Genomic DNA, 16,484 nt, shown 5'->3' with positions numbered 1-16,484 from the left:
CCTCTTCCCATGTGTATAACCTTACATTTATCATTGTTAAACCTCATCTGCCACCTTTCAGCCCAAGTTTCCAACTTATCCAGATCCATCTGTAGCAGAATACTATCTTCTCTTGTATTAACTGCTTTACATAGTTTTGTATCATCTGCAAATATCGATATTTTACTGTGTAAATCTTCTACCAGATCATTAATGAATATGTTGAAGAGAACAGGTCCCAATACTGACCCCTGCGGTACCCCACTGGTCACAGCGACCCAGTTAGAGACTATACCATTTATAACCACCCTCTGCTTTCTATCACTAAGCCAGTTACTAACCCATTTACACACATTTTCCCCCAGACCAAGCATTCTCATTTTGTGTACCAACCTCTTGTGCGGCACGGTATCAAACGCTTTGGAAAAATCGAGATATACCACGTCCAATGACTCACCGTGGTCCAGTCTATAGCTTACCTCTTCATAAAAACTGATTAGATTGGTTTGACAGGAGCGATTTCTCATAAACCCATGCTGATATGGAGTTAAACAGTTATTCTCATTGAGATAATCCAGAATAACATCCCTCAGAAACCCTTCAAATATTTTACCAACAATAGAGGTTAGACTTACTGGCCTATAATTTCCAGGTTCACTTTTAGAGCCCTTTTTGAATATTGGCACCACATTTGCTATGCGCCAGTCCTGCGGAACAGACCCTGTCGCTATAGAGTCACTAAAAATAAGAAATAATGGTTTATCTATTACATTACTTAGTTCTCTTAGTACTCGTGGGTGTATGCCATCCGGACCCGGAGATTTATCTATTTTAATCTTATTTAGCCGGTTTCGCACCTCTTCTTGGGTTAGATTGGTGACCCTTAATATAGGGTTTTCATTGTTTCTTGGGATTTCACCTAGCATTTCATTTTCCACCGTGAATACCGTGGAGAAGAAGGTGTTTAATATGTTAGCTTTTTCCTCGTCATCTACAACCATTCTTTCCTCACTATTTTTTAAGGGGCCTACATTTTCAGTTTTTATTCTTTTACTATTGATATAGTTGAAGAACAGTTTGGGATTAGTTTTACTCTCCTTAGCAATGTGCTTCTCTGTTTCCTTTTTGGCAGCTTTAATTAGTTTTTTAGATAAAGTATTTTTCTCCCTATAGTTTTTTAGAGCTTCAATGGTGCCATCCTGCTTTAGTAGTGCAAATGCTTTCTTTTTACTGTTAATTGCCTGTCTTACTTCTTTGTTTAGCCACATTGGGTTTTTCCTATTTCTAGTCCTTTTATTCCCACAAGGTATAAACCGCTTACACTGCCTATTTAGGATGTTCTTAAACATTTCCCATTTATTATCTGTATTCTCATTTCTGAGGATATTGTCCCAGTCTACCAGATTAAGGGCATCTCTAAGCTGTTCAAACTTTGCCTTCCTAAAGTTCAATGTTTTTGTGACTCCCTGACAAGTCCCCCTAGTGAAAGACAGGTGAAACTGCACAATATTGTGGTCGCTATTTCCTAAATGCCCAACCACCTGCAGATTTGTTATTCTGTCAGGTCTATTAGATAGTATTAGGTCTAAAAGTGCTGCTCCTCTGGTTGGATTCTGCACCAATTGTGAAAGATAATTTTTCTTGGTTATTAGCAGAAACCTGTTGCCTTTATGGGTTTCACAGGTTTCTGTTTCCCAGTTAATATCCGGGTAGTTAAAGTCCCCCATAACCAGGACCTCATTATGGGTTGCAGCTTCATCTATCTGCTTTAGAAGTAGACTTTCCATGCTTTCTGTTATATTTGGGGGTTTGTAACAGACCCCAATGAGAATTTTGTTACCATTTTTCCCTCCATGAATTTCAACCCATATGGACTCGACATCCTCATTCCCTTCGCTAATATCCTCCCTTAAAGTGGACTTTAGACAAGACTTTACATAGAGACAAACCCCTCCTCCTCTCCGATTTTTACGATCCTTTCTAAACAGACTGTAACCCTGTAAGTTAACTGCCCAGTCATAGCTTTCATCTAACCATGTCTCGGTTATTCCCACTATGTCAAAGTTACCTGTAGATATTTCTGCTTCTAGTTCTTCCATCTTGTTTGTCAGGCTTCTGGCGTTTGCGAGCATGCAGTTTAGAGGATTTTGTTTTGTTCCAATCTCCTCACTGTGGATTGTTTTAGAAATGTTCTTACCTCCCTTCTGAGTATGTTTTCCTGGGTCGTCTTTGTTCGAGTCTAATGTTTTTCTTCCCGTCCCCTCTTCTTCTAGTTTAACGCCCTCCTGATGAGTGTAGCGAGTCTTCTGGCGAATGTGTGTTTCCCAGGTTTGTTGAGGTGTAGTCCGTCTCTGGCGAGGAGTCCATCATACCAGTAATTCACACCGTGGTCCAGGAATCCAAATCCTTGTTGTCTGCACCATCGTCTTAGCCAGTTGTTTGCATCAAGGATCCTGTTCCATCTCCTGGTGCCATGCCCGTCTACTGGAAGGATAGAAGAAAAAACTACCTGTGCATCCAGTTCCTTTACTTTCTTCCCCAACTCTTCAAAGTCCTTGCAGATTGTCGGTAGGTCCTTCCTTGCCGTGTCATTGGTGCCAACATGTATCAGAAGAAATGGGTGGACGTCCTTGGAGCTGAAGAGCTTTGGTATCCTATCGGTCACATCCTTGATCATCGCACCTGGAAGGCAGCATACTTCTCTTGCAGTTATGTCCGGTCTGCAGATGGCTGCTTCTGTGCCTCTCAGTAGTGAGTCTCCCACCACCACCACTCTTCGTTGCTTCTTGGCTGTACTTTTTGCTGTCACTTGTTGCTGTGTGCCCTTTTCTTTTTTGCTTGCTGGTATTGCTTCATCCTTAGGTGTGCCATCTTCATCCTCTACAAAGATTTGATATCGGTTCTTCAGTTGTGTGGTTGGTGATTTCTCCATGGTCTTCTTGCTTCTTTTGGTCACATGCTTCCACTCACATGCTTCCACTCATCTGCTTTTGGAGGTTCTCTGACACTTTTTGCACCTTCTGTGACCAGTAGAGATGCTTCTGTTCTGTCTAGAAAGTCTTCATTCTCTTTGATGAGTTTCAAAGTTGCTATTCTTTCTTCCAGACCCCGCACCTTTTCTTCTAAAAGGGCCACTAGTCTACACTTCTGACAGGTGAAATTGGATTCTTCTTCTGGTCGATCTGTGAACATGTAGCACATGCTGCAGCTCACCATGTAGGTTGTCACATCTGCCATGTTGCTCCTAGATCCTGCTGACTTGCTGTGTGTTTTCCTTCTTGTGTAATCTACTCAGCCAAGCTCTCTTGCAATAATGTCCTACAGGCAAAAATTTTCTGTCATGAAAACAGAACCTTCAGTGGACAATCCCATGATGCTCACTGACCTACTATTAAAAGAACAAAAGGCAATCCTTTCTCTTGAGTGGTGCCTTAGACCTCTAAACCACTAAACAAGGCAATACGTTAATAATAACTAAACTTTGGCAGCTTGGTAGCACCTCTGCTGCAACAGGATCAATGCTAATATGTAGTAACAACAATGTCCTTGGCAGTTCAGAACATAACATGGTGCAGTGGTTAGCACAGCAGCCTTGCAGCGCTGGAGTCCTGGGTTCAAATCCCACCCAGGACAACATCTGCAAGGAGTTTGTATGTTCTCTCCGTGTTTGCGTGGGTTTCCTCTGGGCACTCCGGTTTCCTCCCACATTCCAAAGACATACTGATAGGGAATTTAGATTGTGATCCCCATCGGGGACAGTGATGATAATGTGTGCAAACTGTAAAGCGCTGTGGAATATGTTAGCGCTATATAAAAATAAAGATTATTATTATAACAGCACAAATCCCCCATGCTGGCTGCGGAATAATAACACACCATGATACTCAAAGATGACTTCTCCCCAGTGTTAGATCAAACATCACAACAGTACGGTAACCTGTGTATACTATACATTCAAAATACTATAATTATGAAAATTAATAAAGAAAAAGCTGGGAAATTTTTCATTTTTTCCTGCACATTTCTTATATTAAATCTTCTCTTAAGAGGTCTCGGAACATTTTATTTTGCATCTCGTATCAATTATTTCAAGGAAAAGTTTTCCACTTCCTATCATTATGCCAAAGTCTATAGAAATTGCTAACATTTAACATAGATTAATCCAATAAATTCAAAGGGTTGGAGCTCCATTTGGCATATGGATTTATTCATTAATCTGCACTTCGAGTTCAGTGAAATGCATTAGGTAGCGCTCAACGGAAAATGTATTCAGAGACATCTATTATACATTATTTTCAAAATTGCAATATGACATGGAGGATTCAGACCTCCTAGTGGGGCATATTGAGCCCCAAACTACTATATTTTATATATAATTCAACAAGTTTGTCAAGTTCTTTCCCTTCGCCTATAGGCTACTTCCAATTTTAGCTATTAATATTTGGGAAATTAAGATGACATGTGTGTAGGCTAGCGGTACCTAAAGGGGTTGTGTCCAACCCCAAAGTGAAAATAAAAAAAGCCTATACCATTTAAAGGGTTTATCCCAATAAAAACATGTCTCACCTATCTGTGTAGCAAGTCCCTATTTCACAGAGCTATGAATGGAGCCTCACAATCTGTGCATCAGTGTGCATAACCTGCAGACTAGAGCTCCGCACGCACATTGAGCAGGTGGGGAGCTGCAAGAATCAACATACTGTTCTAGTAATCATGTCATTCTTACTGCACAATGAACGCCCCCAAAAAATTAAGGTAAGGAGAAATAGTGGGGGGGGGTGGTCACCATTTTTCCTCATTTGGATTTTGTTTTTTTTTCCTATATTTCAGTACATTGTAGGACAAAGTGAATGTTGACTTTCAAAATTGCACCTCGTCCCGCAAAAAAACTACTGTGTGTGGCTGAAAAAATAAAACAGTGATGGCACTTGGAAAAAAGGGAGGAAAAAGCAAATTCGGAAAAAAAAATTAGCTTCATCCTTAAACGATTAAAATACACAGATGGGCACATCTTTTGACACTTTATTTAGAGTCCAGATGTCAATCAAAACTTTTATTGACTTAACTATTGCTTAAGAGACATCATGCATAAAACCAGAAACTTTTTTTGTGTAGGTAGTTCTAGATTGTTCATTATTAACCTTTAAATAAGTAAAGCGACTTGTTTCCTTGCTCTCTTTCGACATCCACTATTTGGTTTGTAGGCAGAAGCTAAGCTTCGCCTACGTGATTATCAATACAAATTACACAATATGTTATTTTGGCCGCAGGGACAGATTTTTTTTTTAAATTTTTATTGTGGCACAACAGTAAAGATATGGTGATACCCAGACCTTGTAAAAGATTCCTAATTATTTACTTTTTTTTTAATATTTTTATATTTTTTTTTGTGTATAGGTAAATAATCATTAATTTATTTTTTTCCCCTCTCTGCTTGATACAGCTGCAATATCAGCTCCGAAACTCATTTAGCATCTTTTTATATGTATAATATATGTTACTTTTACTTTTCTAATCATCTAGGCAGCCTTATTTTTATCTTGTGCACCTTGATCCTCATGACCGCTAATGGCAAAGATTGACTGCAGTGGTTACATGAATGATGGGCATGAATCCATCATTGTAGGGCTCTTGAAGAATTCTCCCGAACTTCGATTCAGGCAGATTTGCTCAAATAGGGCCTGCAAAGTCAATTCTCTGACAATATTTTTTAATTTTTCCTTGACACAGCCATCTGAGATCTTGTTTGTTGTAGGACGAGTTATTGTTCTGATTGATGTCATTTACAATTACCATACGATTAGAAAAATGGGAAAAAAATCACAAAAGCAGTGAAATTGTAAAAAAAAACAAAATCACCATTGCACTATTATTTTTTAGGTTTCATTTTTGCCAGCGTTTAGTAAAAAATGCCCTGCTAACGTGAATCGCTGGGTCAGTATGATTGTGCTCATACCAAATCTATGTATTTTTTTAAAAATAATTTAAGGATTATAAAAAGTAAGTGATTTAAAATAAATAAATAAATAAATTCATTGTGTTGGCATCTTTTGTGACCCATAACTTTTATTTTTTATTTTTTCACCAATGGAGCTATGGGAATACTTTTTGCTTGGCTTCATAGACGCGCATAGATGGCAGCCGTAGGGGTCTTCGAAAAAATTCCATCTGCCCATTGCAACGCATCGGTACAATTCGGCCTTAGACTACTATACGTCGGGCCGACGTACCGACGCACGTTGTGAAATTTGTGCACGACGTGGGCAGCGGATGCAGTTTTTCAACGCATCCGCTGCCCATTCTGAAGTCCAGGAAGGAGGGGGCTGAGTTTCGGCCGCGCATGTGCGGTAGAAAATGGCGGACGCGACGGACAAAAAAGTTACATTGAACTTTTTTTGTGATGACGGTCTGCCAAAACATGATGCATCCGTCGCACGACGGAGGCGACGTGTGGCCATCCGTCGCAATCCGTCGCTAATACACGTCTATGGGCAAAAAACACATCTATGGGCAAAAAACACATCCGGCGAGCACATTTGCAGGATCCGTTTTTTACCCAAAACGACAGATTGCGACGGATTGCTAAAAACGCAAGTGTGAAAGTAGCCAAATCGGTGCGCAACCCTGATTGTGCCACTTAAATGGTGTGGTCAGTGATTGACAGTGGCATTTAAACGGTTAAACTACAGCGTTCGGTGCTAGCTGTTGTTAGTGGCAGATGTTGGCTGTACAATACAGCTGCCACCGGTCAAAAGTGGAGTTAGCTCAGATCTGGACCCACCCCCGAAATGCGCCATCCATGAACGGTGGATGTTGGGTAGAAGTTTATGGTTATTTTAGTATTCTGTGTAGTGCAAGACCCGAGAGGAGTGTATCGAAGAGAACATCCATGTGCCATTGAATGTCCGGTTCCCCACCGATCTGGTAGTCATCATCTGTCCGGCGGAGCACCCCTTTACGTTAGACGTCCAATCTCTATATAAAAGCATGCCTGCCCTCCTTCTCAATCCTTCCGTAGGTGTATACGCCGTATTCCATGTCTGTTACATAAAACTTCAATCCTGACCTGATACTAACTCTACCAAGTATTTACCTTTCTAATCGGTAGGACCGTCCTGCCAGCTCTCGAGTTGGGCACGTGCCCAATCTAACAGTGGGTGTTCAGATGACCGCCTATAAAAAGCTGGGGACAAAGCCCCCGTCACGGCATTGATTAGTCTCTGACAGGTAAGATGATGTCTGCATTGCTCCAGAATTATTAGAGAATGTTTTATGATGGGTAAGAGATACAGTTTTTGTTTTTGTTCCAGGTGCTAAAAAATTTAAAATGTGCCCTTTGTTGTATTAAATATAATTGTGTAGATAGCATAAGAAAATCTACGGAGTGTAGAAAGGCAACGGGGCTGAAACTTGTTGGCCATGACTGACCCCTGAATACACGTGTGTTTTGTTCAGCCAATGTCGGTTCCTCCTGACCACCTTATTTTTCTGGATGCTTCTTTCTGTTGAGTGATTGTGTGCTTTCAGTGCAGGAAGGGGAGTAAGGTGACGGCAGACAGCGATCAAAAGGATCAGGAATTGTAATCTAATATGCATGACCATTTTGTTCCCCATCATCATCTGTCTTAAGGTACCTTCACACTGAACAACATTACAACGATAACGATAGCGATCCGTGACGTTGCAGCGTCCTGGATAGCGATCTCGTTGTGTTTGACACGCAGCAGCGATCAGGATCCTGCTGTGACATCGCTGGTTGGAGCTAGAAGTCCAGAACTTTATTTTGTCGCTGGATCACCCGCTGACATCGCTGAATCGGCGTGTGTGACGCTGATCCAGCGATGTGTTCACTTGTAACCAGGGTAAACATCGGGTTACTAAGCGCAGGGCCGCGCTTAGTAACCCGATGTTTACCCTGGTTACCCGGGGACTTCGGCATCGTTGGTCGCTGGAGAGCTGTCTGTGTGACAGCTCTCCAGCGACCACACAACGATTTACCAACGATCATGGCCAGGTCGTATCGCTGGTCGTGATCGTTGGTAAATCGTTTAGTGTAATAGTACCTTAAGAAGAGTCTGGAGGCTCCCATGTAAACGAAAAACCAATTTTTTTACATAAGGTGCACCTTAAAAATGAACTGCTATAAATATATATCTAGTTTTACCTGGTGTAAATGCCGCTGTTCTTCTGATTCCGGTGCCGTTTTTCTTTTGTTCCTGCGCCTCTCCATTCCTGAGTTATGGCCCCCTCTTCCCAACATATCAATCTAGTCTTTTTTTATGTTATTTAAATACATTTTTATTAAAAAAAAATTTAACTGTTTACAAAAAGAAGACATTAGGGTAAGTCAGGGATCAGTATTAATGTACAGATCTTGGGATAGTAGAGAGGGAAAAGTAAAGAGAGGAGAAGGGAGAAAAAGGAGGGACAAAGGAGAAAGGTAAACGAAATGTTAAAAAGAAAGATACAGTTGTTGTGCAATAACTTTACAACAACATCGGCACTACGAAAATTACAGAACACAGAAAAAAGCTAGACTGGCAGGTTGTTAGCCTGAGAATTTTTCCAAAAAGGTAAGCCATGGTTTCCATTCCAATAAGTATCTATACTCGTAAGAATTGTGTAATGACGTTTTCTCTATTATATATATATATATATATATATATATATATATATATATATATATATATATATATATATATATATTTATAGTGTAGGAATGGAAGCTCGTTTCCAATTTAAAGCTACTGAGAAAACGTGCATTAGAATAAATCTAGATTGTGAGTTGATCTGCTCTATTTCTAGAGGAAGAAGAGCTAATTGTGGGGTAATTATCACGTTGCAACCAGTAACTTTTTTAGCTTTTTTCCAGTTTTCAATAGGAAATGATTTCATTAAATCTTTTTCCCATTCGCTTATCTGTGAACATTTTTGGAGACCATAATCCTGGTGGAATATTCTACCGATCTTTTTGGTTTTTCCACAAAGTGTCGTTGTTGGGATCGCAAATTAAATTCCCAATATACTCAGGAAAAGGGGATTTAGAATCAAGAAGTCCCCTAATAGTTTCCCTCAGTAATATAGAATATATCAAAGCAGAATCAGGAACTTTATATTTTAGTTTAAGTTGTATAAAAGGAAGAAAATGATTCCCGTCGTGTACATTGTTAATTAATTTTAATCCAAGTTCGTTCCAGGATAGGAGGATAATTTAGTTAGTTATGATATTTATTATCTCCAAAGGTAAATTGTTTAGTTGGTCATACCTAGAAGTTTTATTTGGAATATTTGCAAACTTTATCCAAGCTGAGAGGGACACAGAAATAGTTTCTGCACCTATCCTATTAATTAGACGTGGCCGTCAAAGCAGCAGATTTTCTCTCCTCCCAATATGTAGGAGGTGCAGAATCGCCCTTTTAGGGTACGGATCCAAAAAATTTCCCAAAGGAATAAATGTCCGACAACAGCGGTGCCCAGTTCCGGCATACACACATCTCCCTGTATCTGCAGTAGATCTATAGGGTTTAGTATGACGTTTTCCTCATCATATTTTTGTCTTTTCCGCAGGTGTAAGATAGATTCTCATCATGAGACTCCTGGTTTCATCATTGTTCCTCTTGTTTCTCGCAGGTATGACAAACTGTGGTCTGTAAAGCAACCTTAATATAATAATCCTCTTCCTGGCCCCATGGCGTGGACCGATGATAGTTATGGGTAGCTGTATTCAAACATATGCAAAAATAGGAATATTTAAAATTCCTCAGTATCATTATAGGGCTCTTCTGCTTTCTAAAAACTTTTCTCCAAACTGATTTACTTGCCCTCCCCAGGTCCATCGCTGATCCCTCCGCCACTATTCCAAGCGTCTGATATTGTCCCGAGTTACATTTATGGTACAGCTGCCCCCAAGTTACACACATAATGCATCCACCCCCGATTTACACTTACATTCATGCCCGAGTAACACATATATGGTACATCTACCCCCAAGTCACACATATGGTACATACACCCCTGAGTAACACATATGGTACATCTACCCCCAAGTCACATATATGGTACATACACCCCCGAGTCACACATATGGTACATACACCCCCGAGTAACACATATAGTACATACACCCCCGAGTCACACATATGGTACATACACCCCCGAGTAACACATATATCTACCCCCAAGTAACACATATGGTACATCTACCCCCAAGTAACACATATGGTACATCTACCCCCAAGTCACACATATGGTACATTCACCCCCGAGTAACACATATATCTACCCCCAAGTAACACATATGGTACATCTACCCCCAAGTCACACATATGGTACATACACCCCAGTCACATATATGGTACATACACCCCCGAGTCACACATATGGCACATCCGCCCCTGAATTGCACATATGATATGTCCGCCCTCAAGTTACACATATGATACGTCTGCCACTTAGTTATATGTATAATGCATCTGACCATAAGTTATACATATGATACGTAAGTCCCTGGTTTACACTGAATTCTGCATCCGAGTTGCACATATGGTACGTCCGCCCCTGGTATACACATTTGGTACATCTGCCCCTAAGTTACACATATGATACGTTCGCCTCTCAGTTACACATATGGTAAGTCCGCCCCTAGTTACACATATGATACCTCTGCCCCCAAGTTACACATATGGTACGTCCACTTCTGAGTTACACATATGGAACGTCCGCCTCTGATTTACACATATAGTACATCCGCCCCTGAGTTACACATATGGTAACTCCGCCCCCTAGTTACACATATAGTACGTCCGCCCCATAGTTAGACATATAGTACGTCCGCCCCCTAGTTACACATATAGTACGTCCGCCCCTGAGTTACACATATGGAACATCCGCCCCTGAGATACACATATGGTAACTACGCCCCCTAGTTACACATATAGTACGTCCACCCCTGAGTTACACATATGGTACGTCCGCCCCATAGTTACACATATGGTACGTCCGCCCCCTAGTTACACATATGGTACGTCCGCCCCATAGTTACACATATGATACGTCTGCCCCTGAGTTACACATATGATACGTCCGCCCCTGAGTTACACATATGATACGTCCGCCCCTGAGTTACACATATGGTACGTCCGCCCCCTAGTTACACATATGATACGTCTGCCCCTGAGTTACACATATGATACGTCCGCCCCTGAGTTACACATATGGTACGTCCGCCCCCTAGTTACACATATGGTACGTCCGCCCCCTAGTTACACATATGATACGTCTGCCCCTGAGTTACACATATGATACGTCCGCCCCTGAGTTACACATATGGTACGTCCGCCCCCTAGTTACACATATGATACGTCTGCCCCTGAGTTACACATATGATACGTCCGCCCCTGAGTTACACATATGGTACGTCCACCCCCTAGTTACACATATGATACGTCTGCCCCTGAGTTACACATATGATACGTCCGCCCCTGAGTTACACATATGGTATGTCCGCCCCCTAGTTACACATATGGTACGTCCGCCCCCTAGTTACACATATGATACGTCCGCCCCTGAGTTACACATATGGTACGTCCGCCCCTGAGTTACACATATAGTACATCCGCCCCTGAGTTACACATATGGTACGTCCGCCCCCTGAGATACACATATGGTAACTACGCCCCCTAGTTACACATATAGTACGTCCGCCCCTGAGTTACACATATGGTACGGCCGCCCCTGAGTTACACATATGGTACGTCCGCCCCCTAGTTACACATATGGTACGTCCGCCCCCTAGTTACACATATGATACGTCTGCCCCTGAGTTACACATATGATACATCCGCCCCTGAGTTACACATATGGTACGTCCGCCCCCTAGTTACACATATGGTACGTCCGCCCCCTAGTTACACATATGATACGTCCGCCCCCTAGTTACACATATGATATGTTCGCCCCCTAGTTACACATATGGTACATCCACCCCCTAGTTACACATATGGTAACTACGCCCCCTAGTTACACATATGGTACATCCGCCCCCTAGTTACACATATGGTACATCCACCCCCTAGTTACACATATGGTACATCCCCCCCTAGTTACACATATGGTACATCCACCCCCTAGTTATACATATGGTACGTCCGCCCCCTAGTTACACATATGATACGTCTGCCCCTGAGTTACACATATGGTACGTCCGCCCCCTAGTTACACATATGGTATGTCTGCCCCCTAGTTACACATATGGTACGTCCGCCCCCTAGTTACACATATGACATGTTTGCCCCCTAGTTACACATATGGTACGTCCGCCCCCTAGTTACACATATGATACGTCTGCCCCTGAGTTACACATATGGTATATCTGCCCCCTAGTTACACATATGACATGTTTGCCCCCTAGTTACACATATGGTACATCTGCCCCCTAGTTACACATATGGTATGTCTGCCCCCTAGTTACACATATGGTACGTCCGCCCCCTAGTTACACATATGATACGTCTGCCCCTGAGTTACACATATGGTACATCCACCCCCTAGTTACACATATGGTAACTACGCCCCCTAGTTACACATATGATACGTCTGCCCCCTAGTTACACATATGATACGTCTGCCCCTGAGTTACACATATGGTACATCCACCCCCTAGTTACACATATGGTAACTACGCCCCCTAGTTACACATATGATACGTCTGCCCCCTAGTTACACATATGGTATGTAAGTCCCTGGTTTGCACATGAGGCACATCCACGCCCCAGGTGAGGTGACACATATGATATGTCCACCCCTGAGTTTCGCATATGGTACTTCTGTATCCTAGTTACACATATGATACGTCTGCCCCCTAGTTACACATATGGTACATCCCCCCCCTAGTTACACATATGGTACATCCGCCCCCTAGTTACACATATGGTACATCCCCCCCTAGTTACACATATGGTACATACACCCCTGAGTTACACATATGGTACATCCCCCCCTAGTTACACATATGGTATGTAAGTCCCTGGTTTACACATGAGGCACATCCACGCCCCAGGTGAGGTGACACATATGATATGTCCACCCCTGAGTTTCGCATATGGTACTTCTGTATCCTAGTTACACATATGGTACGTCCGCCCCCTAGTTACACAAGTAATACTTCCACCCTTAAGTTACATGTATGTCCTGCTTTTGTTGCACTTTTTCTAGGAGCTTATGGTGCTGCCATTGGCAAAGAGAATGAAGAAAAACAACCAAAACTTACATTAAGGGAAGCTATGAAAGCTCTGATGCATGATTCAATGGTGATTGGTGTGGAACTGGTGTCCACCTGGGATTCCTCAGAGGATGACAGACTGTAAGATGATTATGTAAACATTTTTTGCTCACACTATTATATTATTTATAGCATTAATATTATTATAATTTATTATTATTATTATTATTATTATTATTATTATTATTAATAGTAATTATTATTATTACTTTTAGCATTATTATTATGTATTAATATTTATTATTCTTAATAATATTATTTATAGCATTAATAATATATTATTTTATTTATAGCACTATTAATTCCCACAACACTTTACGCCACTGTCCCCATTGGGGCTCACAATCTAGATTCCCTATCCGCATGTCTTTGGAGGGTGGGAGGAAATGTTGTGCAAATGTTGTTCTTGGTGGGATTTGAACCAGGAACCCAGCACTTAACCACTGAGCCACCATACTGCCCAATTTCTAGGACTGATTTGCATCTTTTTTGCACCATTTATGTGAACCATCAGCCAAAACAGAGGAAGCATTAATATATTACTCTACATATGTGGAAATAAAGTATGGTGTGGCAAGTTGTGCTACTTATTTTATAAGAAATGTATAATTTTTACTAGCCTTTTGTTCTTTAAAGGGAACCTGTCACCCCCAAAATCGAAGGTGAGCTAAGCCCACCAGCATCAAGGGCTTATCTACAGCATTCTAAAATGCTGTAGATAAGCCCCCGATGTATCCTAAAAGATGAGAAAAAGAGGTTAGATTATACTCACCCAGGGGCGGTCCCGGTCCGGTCCGATGGGTGTCGCGTCCGGTCCGACGCCTCCTATCTACATCAGATGATGTCTTCTTCTGGTCTTCACGCTCCCTTTCCGGCGCAGGCGTACTTTATCTGTCCTGTTGAGGGCAGAGCAAAGTACTGCAGTGCGCAGGCGCTGGGCCTCTCTGACCTTTCCCAGCATCTGCGCACTGCAGTACTTTGCTCTGCCCTCAACAGGACAGACAAAGTACACCTGCGCCGGAGCGTGAAGATAAAAGGAGGACGTCATCGTAAGAAGATGGGAGGCCCCGGACCGGACTACGACGCCCATCAGACCGGGACCGCCCCCCTGGATGAGTATAATCTAACCTTTTTCTCATCTTTTAGGATACATCGGGGGCTTATCTACAGCATTCCAGAATGCTGTAGATAAGCCTCTGATGCTGGTGGGCTTAGCTCACCTTTGATTTTGGGGGTGACCGGTTCCCTTTAATGGTTCATAGTATAGACCCTACCTTTCCTAATCTCCTGGAAGATTTCTGCAAAAAAGGGGAGACTTTCTGAACTTATGGAAAAGTCAGCAAATAGCCAAGGTCCCAATGAAATTTGCAGGAATGGAGCAAGTTTTCAAGGACCCCGACATTTTGGAGAGACAGCGAACCCAGTGATGGGAGATGGAGGTGGAAAATAGGAGAGGGATGGATATGGATGGGACATGGTTATGCTGTCTGCTCAGTGGTACATCTCCAAAATGCCAGCCATGTAAAATAAGTGGTTAACTCATGAGGACTTTTATTAAACGGCCTTTGGCTCGATCTCGAGCCATGGCAACTTGATGGATGAACAATCTGTAGGAAGATCGATCTTCTGCAAGCCTAGATAGGTCCACCAGGGTCTTCTCTGCCATTATCTTGATAGTATCAAGCCATTGGGTTGTTGGTCTTCCGTCTTTGCCTTGTCTCTTCTGTTCTTCTGACCAGGATGTCCTTATACATTACTTGCCCATAATCGGACTTTCCCCCATGCAGGTCCTAAATTTATGAAGCAGAACCAGTCTGCTATCTCCATTGGACCAGCCACATCCATGTATTATTAGGTCAGCTATTCCTATGCTATGGATTGTCTACAGTGGCCATTGGCCAGACGTAGCTTTTCCTGGAGGTACCAAATTCATAATTTTGGAAATATTGAGAGTCTGAGCATTTGCACACCCAGCAATCCGCAGATTGGGGCTTTGCAATCTCACATGGAGCATGTGCAACCTTCTCTCCATTTATTGTCTATGGGACATCAGAGATAGCCAAGTAAAGCGCTTGTCTACTTCTCGAGGTCCCATTGACAATGAATGGAGATGAAGTGGAGCATGCTCAGCACGGTTAAGTGGCATTTCAAGGATATAGAGACCCAATCTTGAGATCATTGGGGGCTTCAGCAGTCGAACTCACAGCAATTAGCAAGTTGTCCCTAGCCCCTATCCAATGGACACGGCATAATTTGTCTTTTTGGGAATAACATTTACAATAGTGTATTTTTCTCCCATTCTCTTACAGGGCTGTATTGGGAAAACGAATTGAAACAATAAAGAAAAGTTATATTAACTTAGCTTATAGCAGCTCTGTGCACCTGGTAGAAATCGTTAAGGAGGTGTACAAGGAATTCAATGAGACCTACCCAGTCTACAATAATAAAGTAACTCCTCTTTTGGGAGCTTTTGCCATCCAAGCTGCCAGCCAAGTACGTCTACTTGTAGAGGAAATCAAGCCTACTTTTGAGAAATTTGAGGAGCAGATGAAAGTACATCAGAAGGCCTTCTGGGAAGTTGTACTCCCTCTCATAAAGAAAAATACCAAACCGATAATCGAAGCTCTAAATTCCAGTCTGAAGCCCTATATCGAAGACGTCCGCAATGAGGTAGCGAATGCAAAGGGCAAAGACGAAGTTGAAGCGCCATCTGATCAGGACCCTTTGATCCGTACCATGGAAGAGAATTATGAAACTGCTGAGCGCATACAAAAAGTCTTCATGTTTGACAAGGACGAGTGGAAGAACTTTTTGTCTCAACTGGAGCTCTTCAACACCAACGCCTAAAGATACATCCAACTGGCAAAGCCATGGAGAGAGCCGCCATAGTCGTAATTGATAACAGCGGCGGGGCTGTAATGAGTATTCTCTTGTTAAATTTGTAATAAAAAGGATTTTACTAAACACTTTGTGTTCTGAATTTTACATGTCAGGCAAAAAGCATCAGAATTCATGCGTCTGGCAAAAGTTTCTTCCGATGCTCAGTGTGCCTCCTGGACCCAGTGGGATATGCCAGGATGCGGGGAAGCGCTCCCGATTTCTGGTGCATCTGTGTAGGACAGAGGTACAGTGGAGTGGATTACAATGATGGAGCAGGAATCCCTCAGCTCCCTTCTCCACCATTAAGCTTGTAGACTCTCTGCCATCTTTTTTTATTTATTAGTCA

General features: G+C 42.2%; 1 protein-coding gene across 2 annotated transcripts in view; it reads left to right on the top strand.

Annotated features, from left to right (window-relative positions):
- LOC138651345 (uncharacterized) overlaps positions 1-16,219 on the top strand; it is a 45,194-nt gene extending 28,975 nt beyond the window's left edge. The window contains exons 1-4 of one of the 2 annotated variants that reach the window (XM_069741459.1): positions 7,183-7,206; positions 9,547-9,609; positions 13,192-13,339; positions 15,568-16,219. In XM_069741459.1, coding sequence (XP_069597560.1) covers positions 9,567-9,609; positions 13,192-13,339; positions 15,568-16,105 — 729 coding nt within the window. In that variant the 5' untranslated portion in view covers positions 7,183-7,206; positions 9,547-9,566 and the 3' untranslated portion in view covers positions 16,106-16,219. Of the gene's footprint in view, positions 1-7,182; positions 7,207-9,546; positions 9,610-13,191; positions 13,340-15,567 lie in introns of those variants that run through there. The other variant, XM_069741458.1, reaches the window with a different exon arrangement.
- The last annotated feature ends 265 nt before the right edge of the window (positions 16,220-16,484 follow it).

Source organism: Ranitomeya imitator, chromosome 10 (genome assembly GCF_032444005.1).
Source record: "Ranitomeya imitator isolate aRanImi1 chromosome 10, aRanImi1.pri, whole genome shotgun sequence".
Lineage (NCBI taxonomy): Eukaryota > Metazoa > Chordata > Amphibia > Anura > Dendrobatidae > Ranitomeya > Ranitomeya imitator.
The sequence above is the reverse complement of the archived record's forward strand: the minus strand, read 5'-3'. Positions and strand labels throughout refer to the sequence as shown.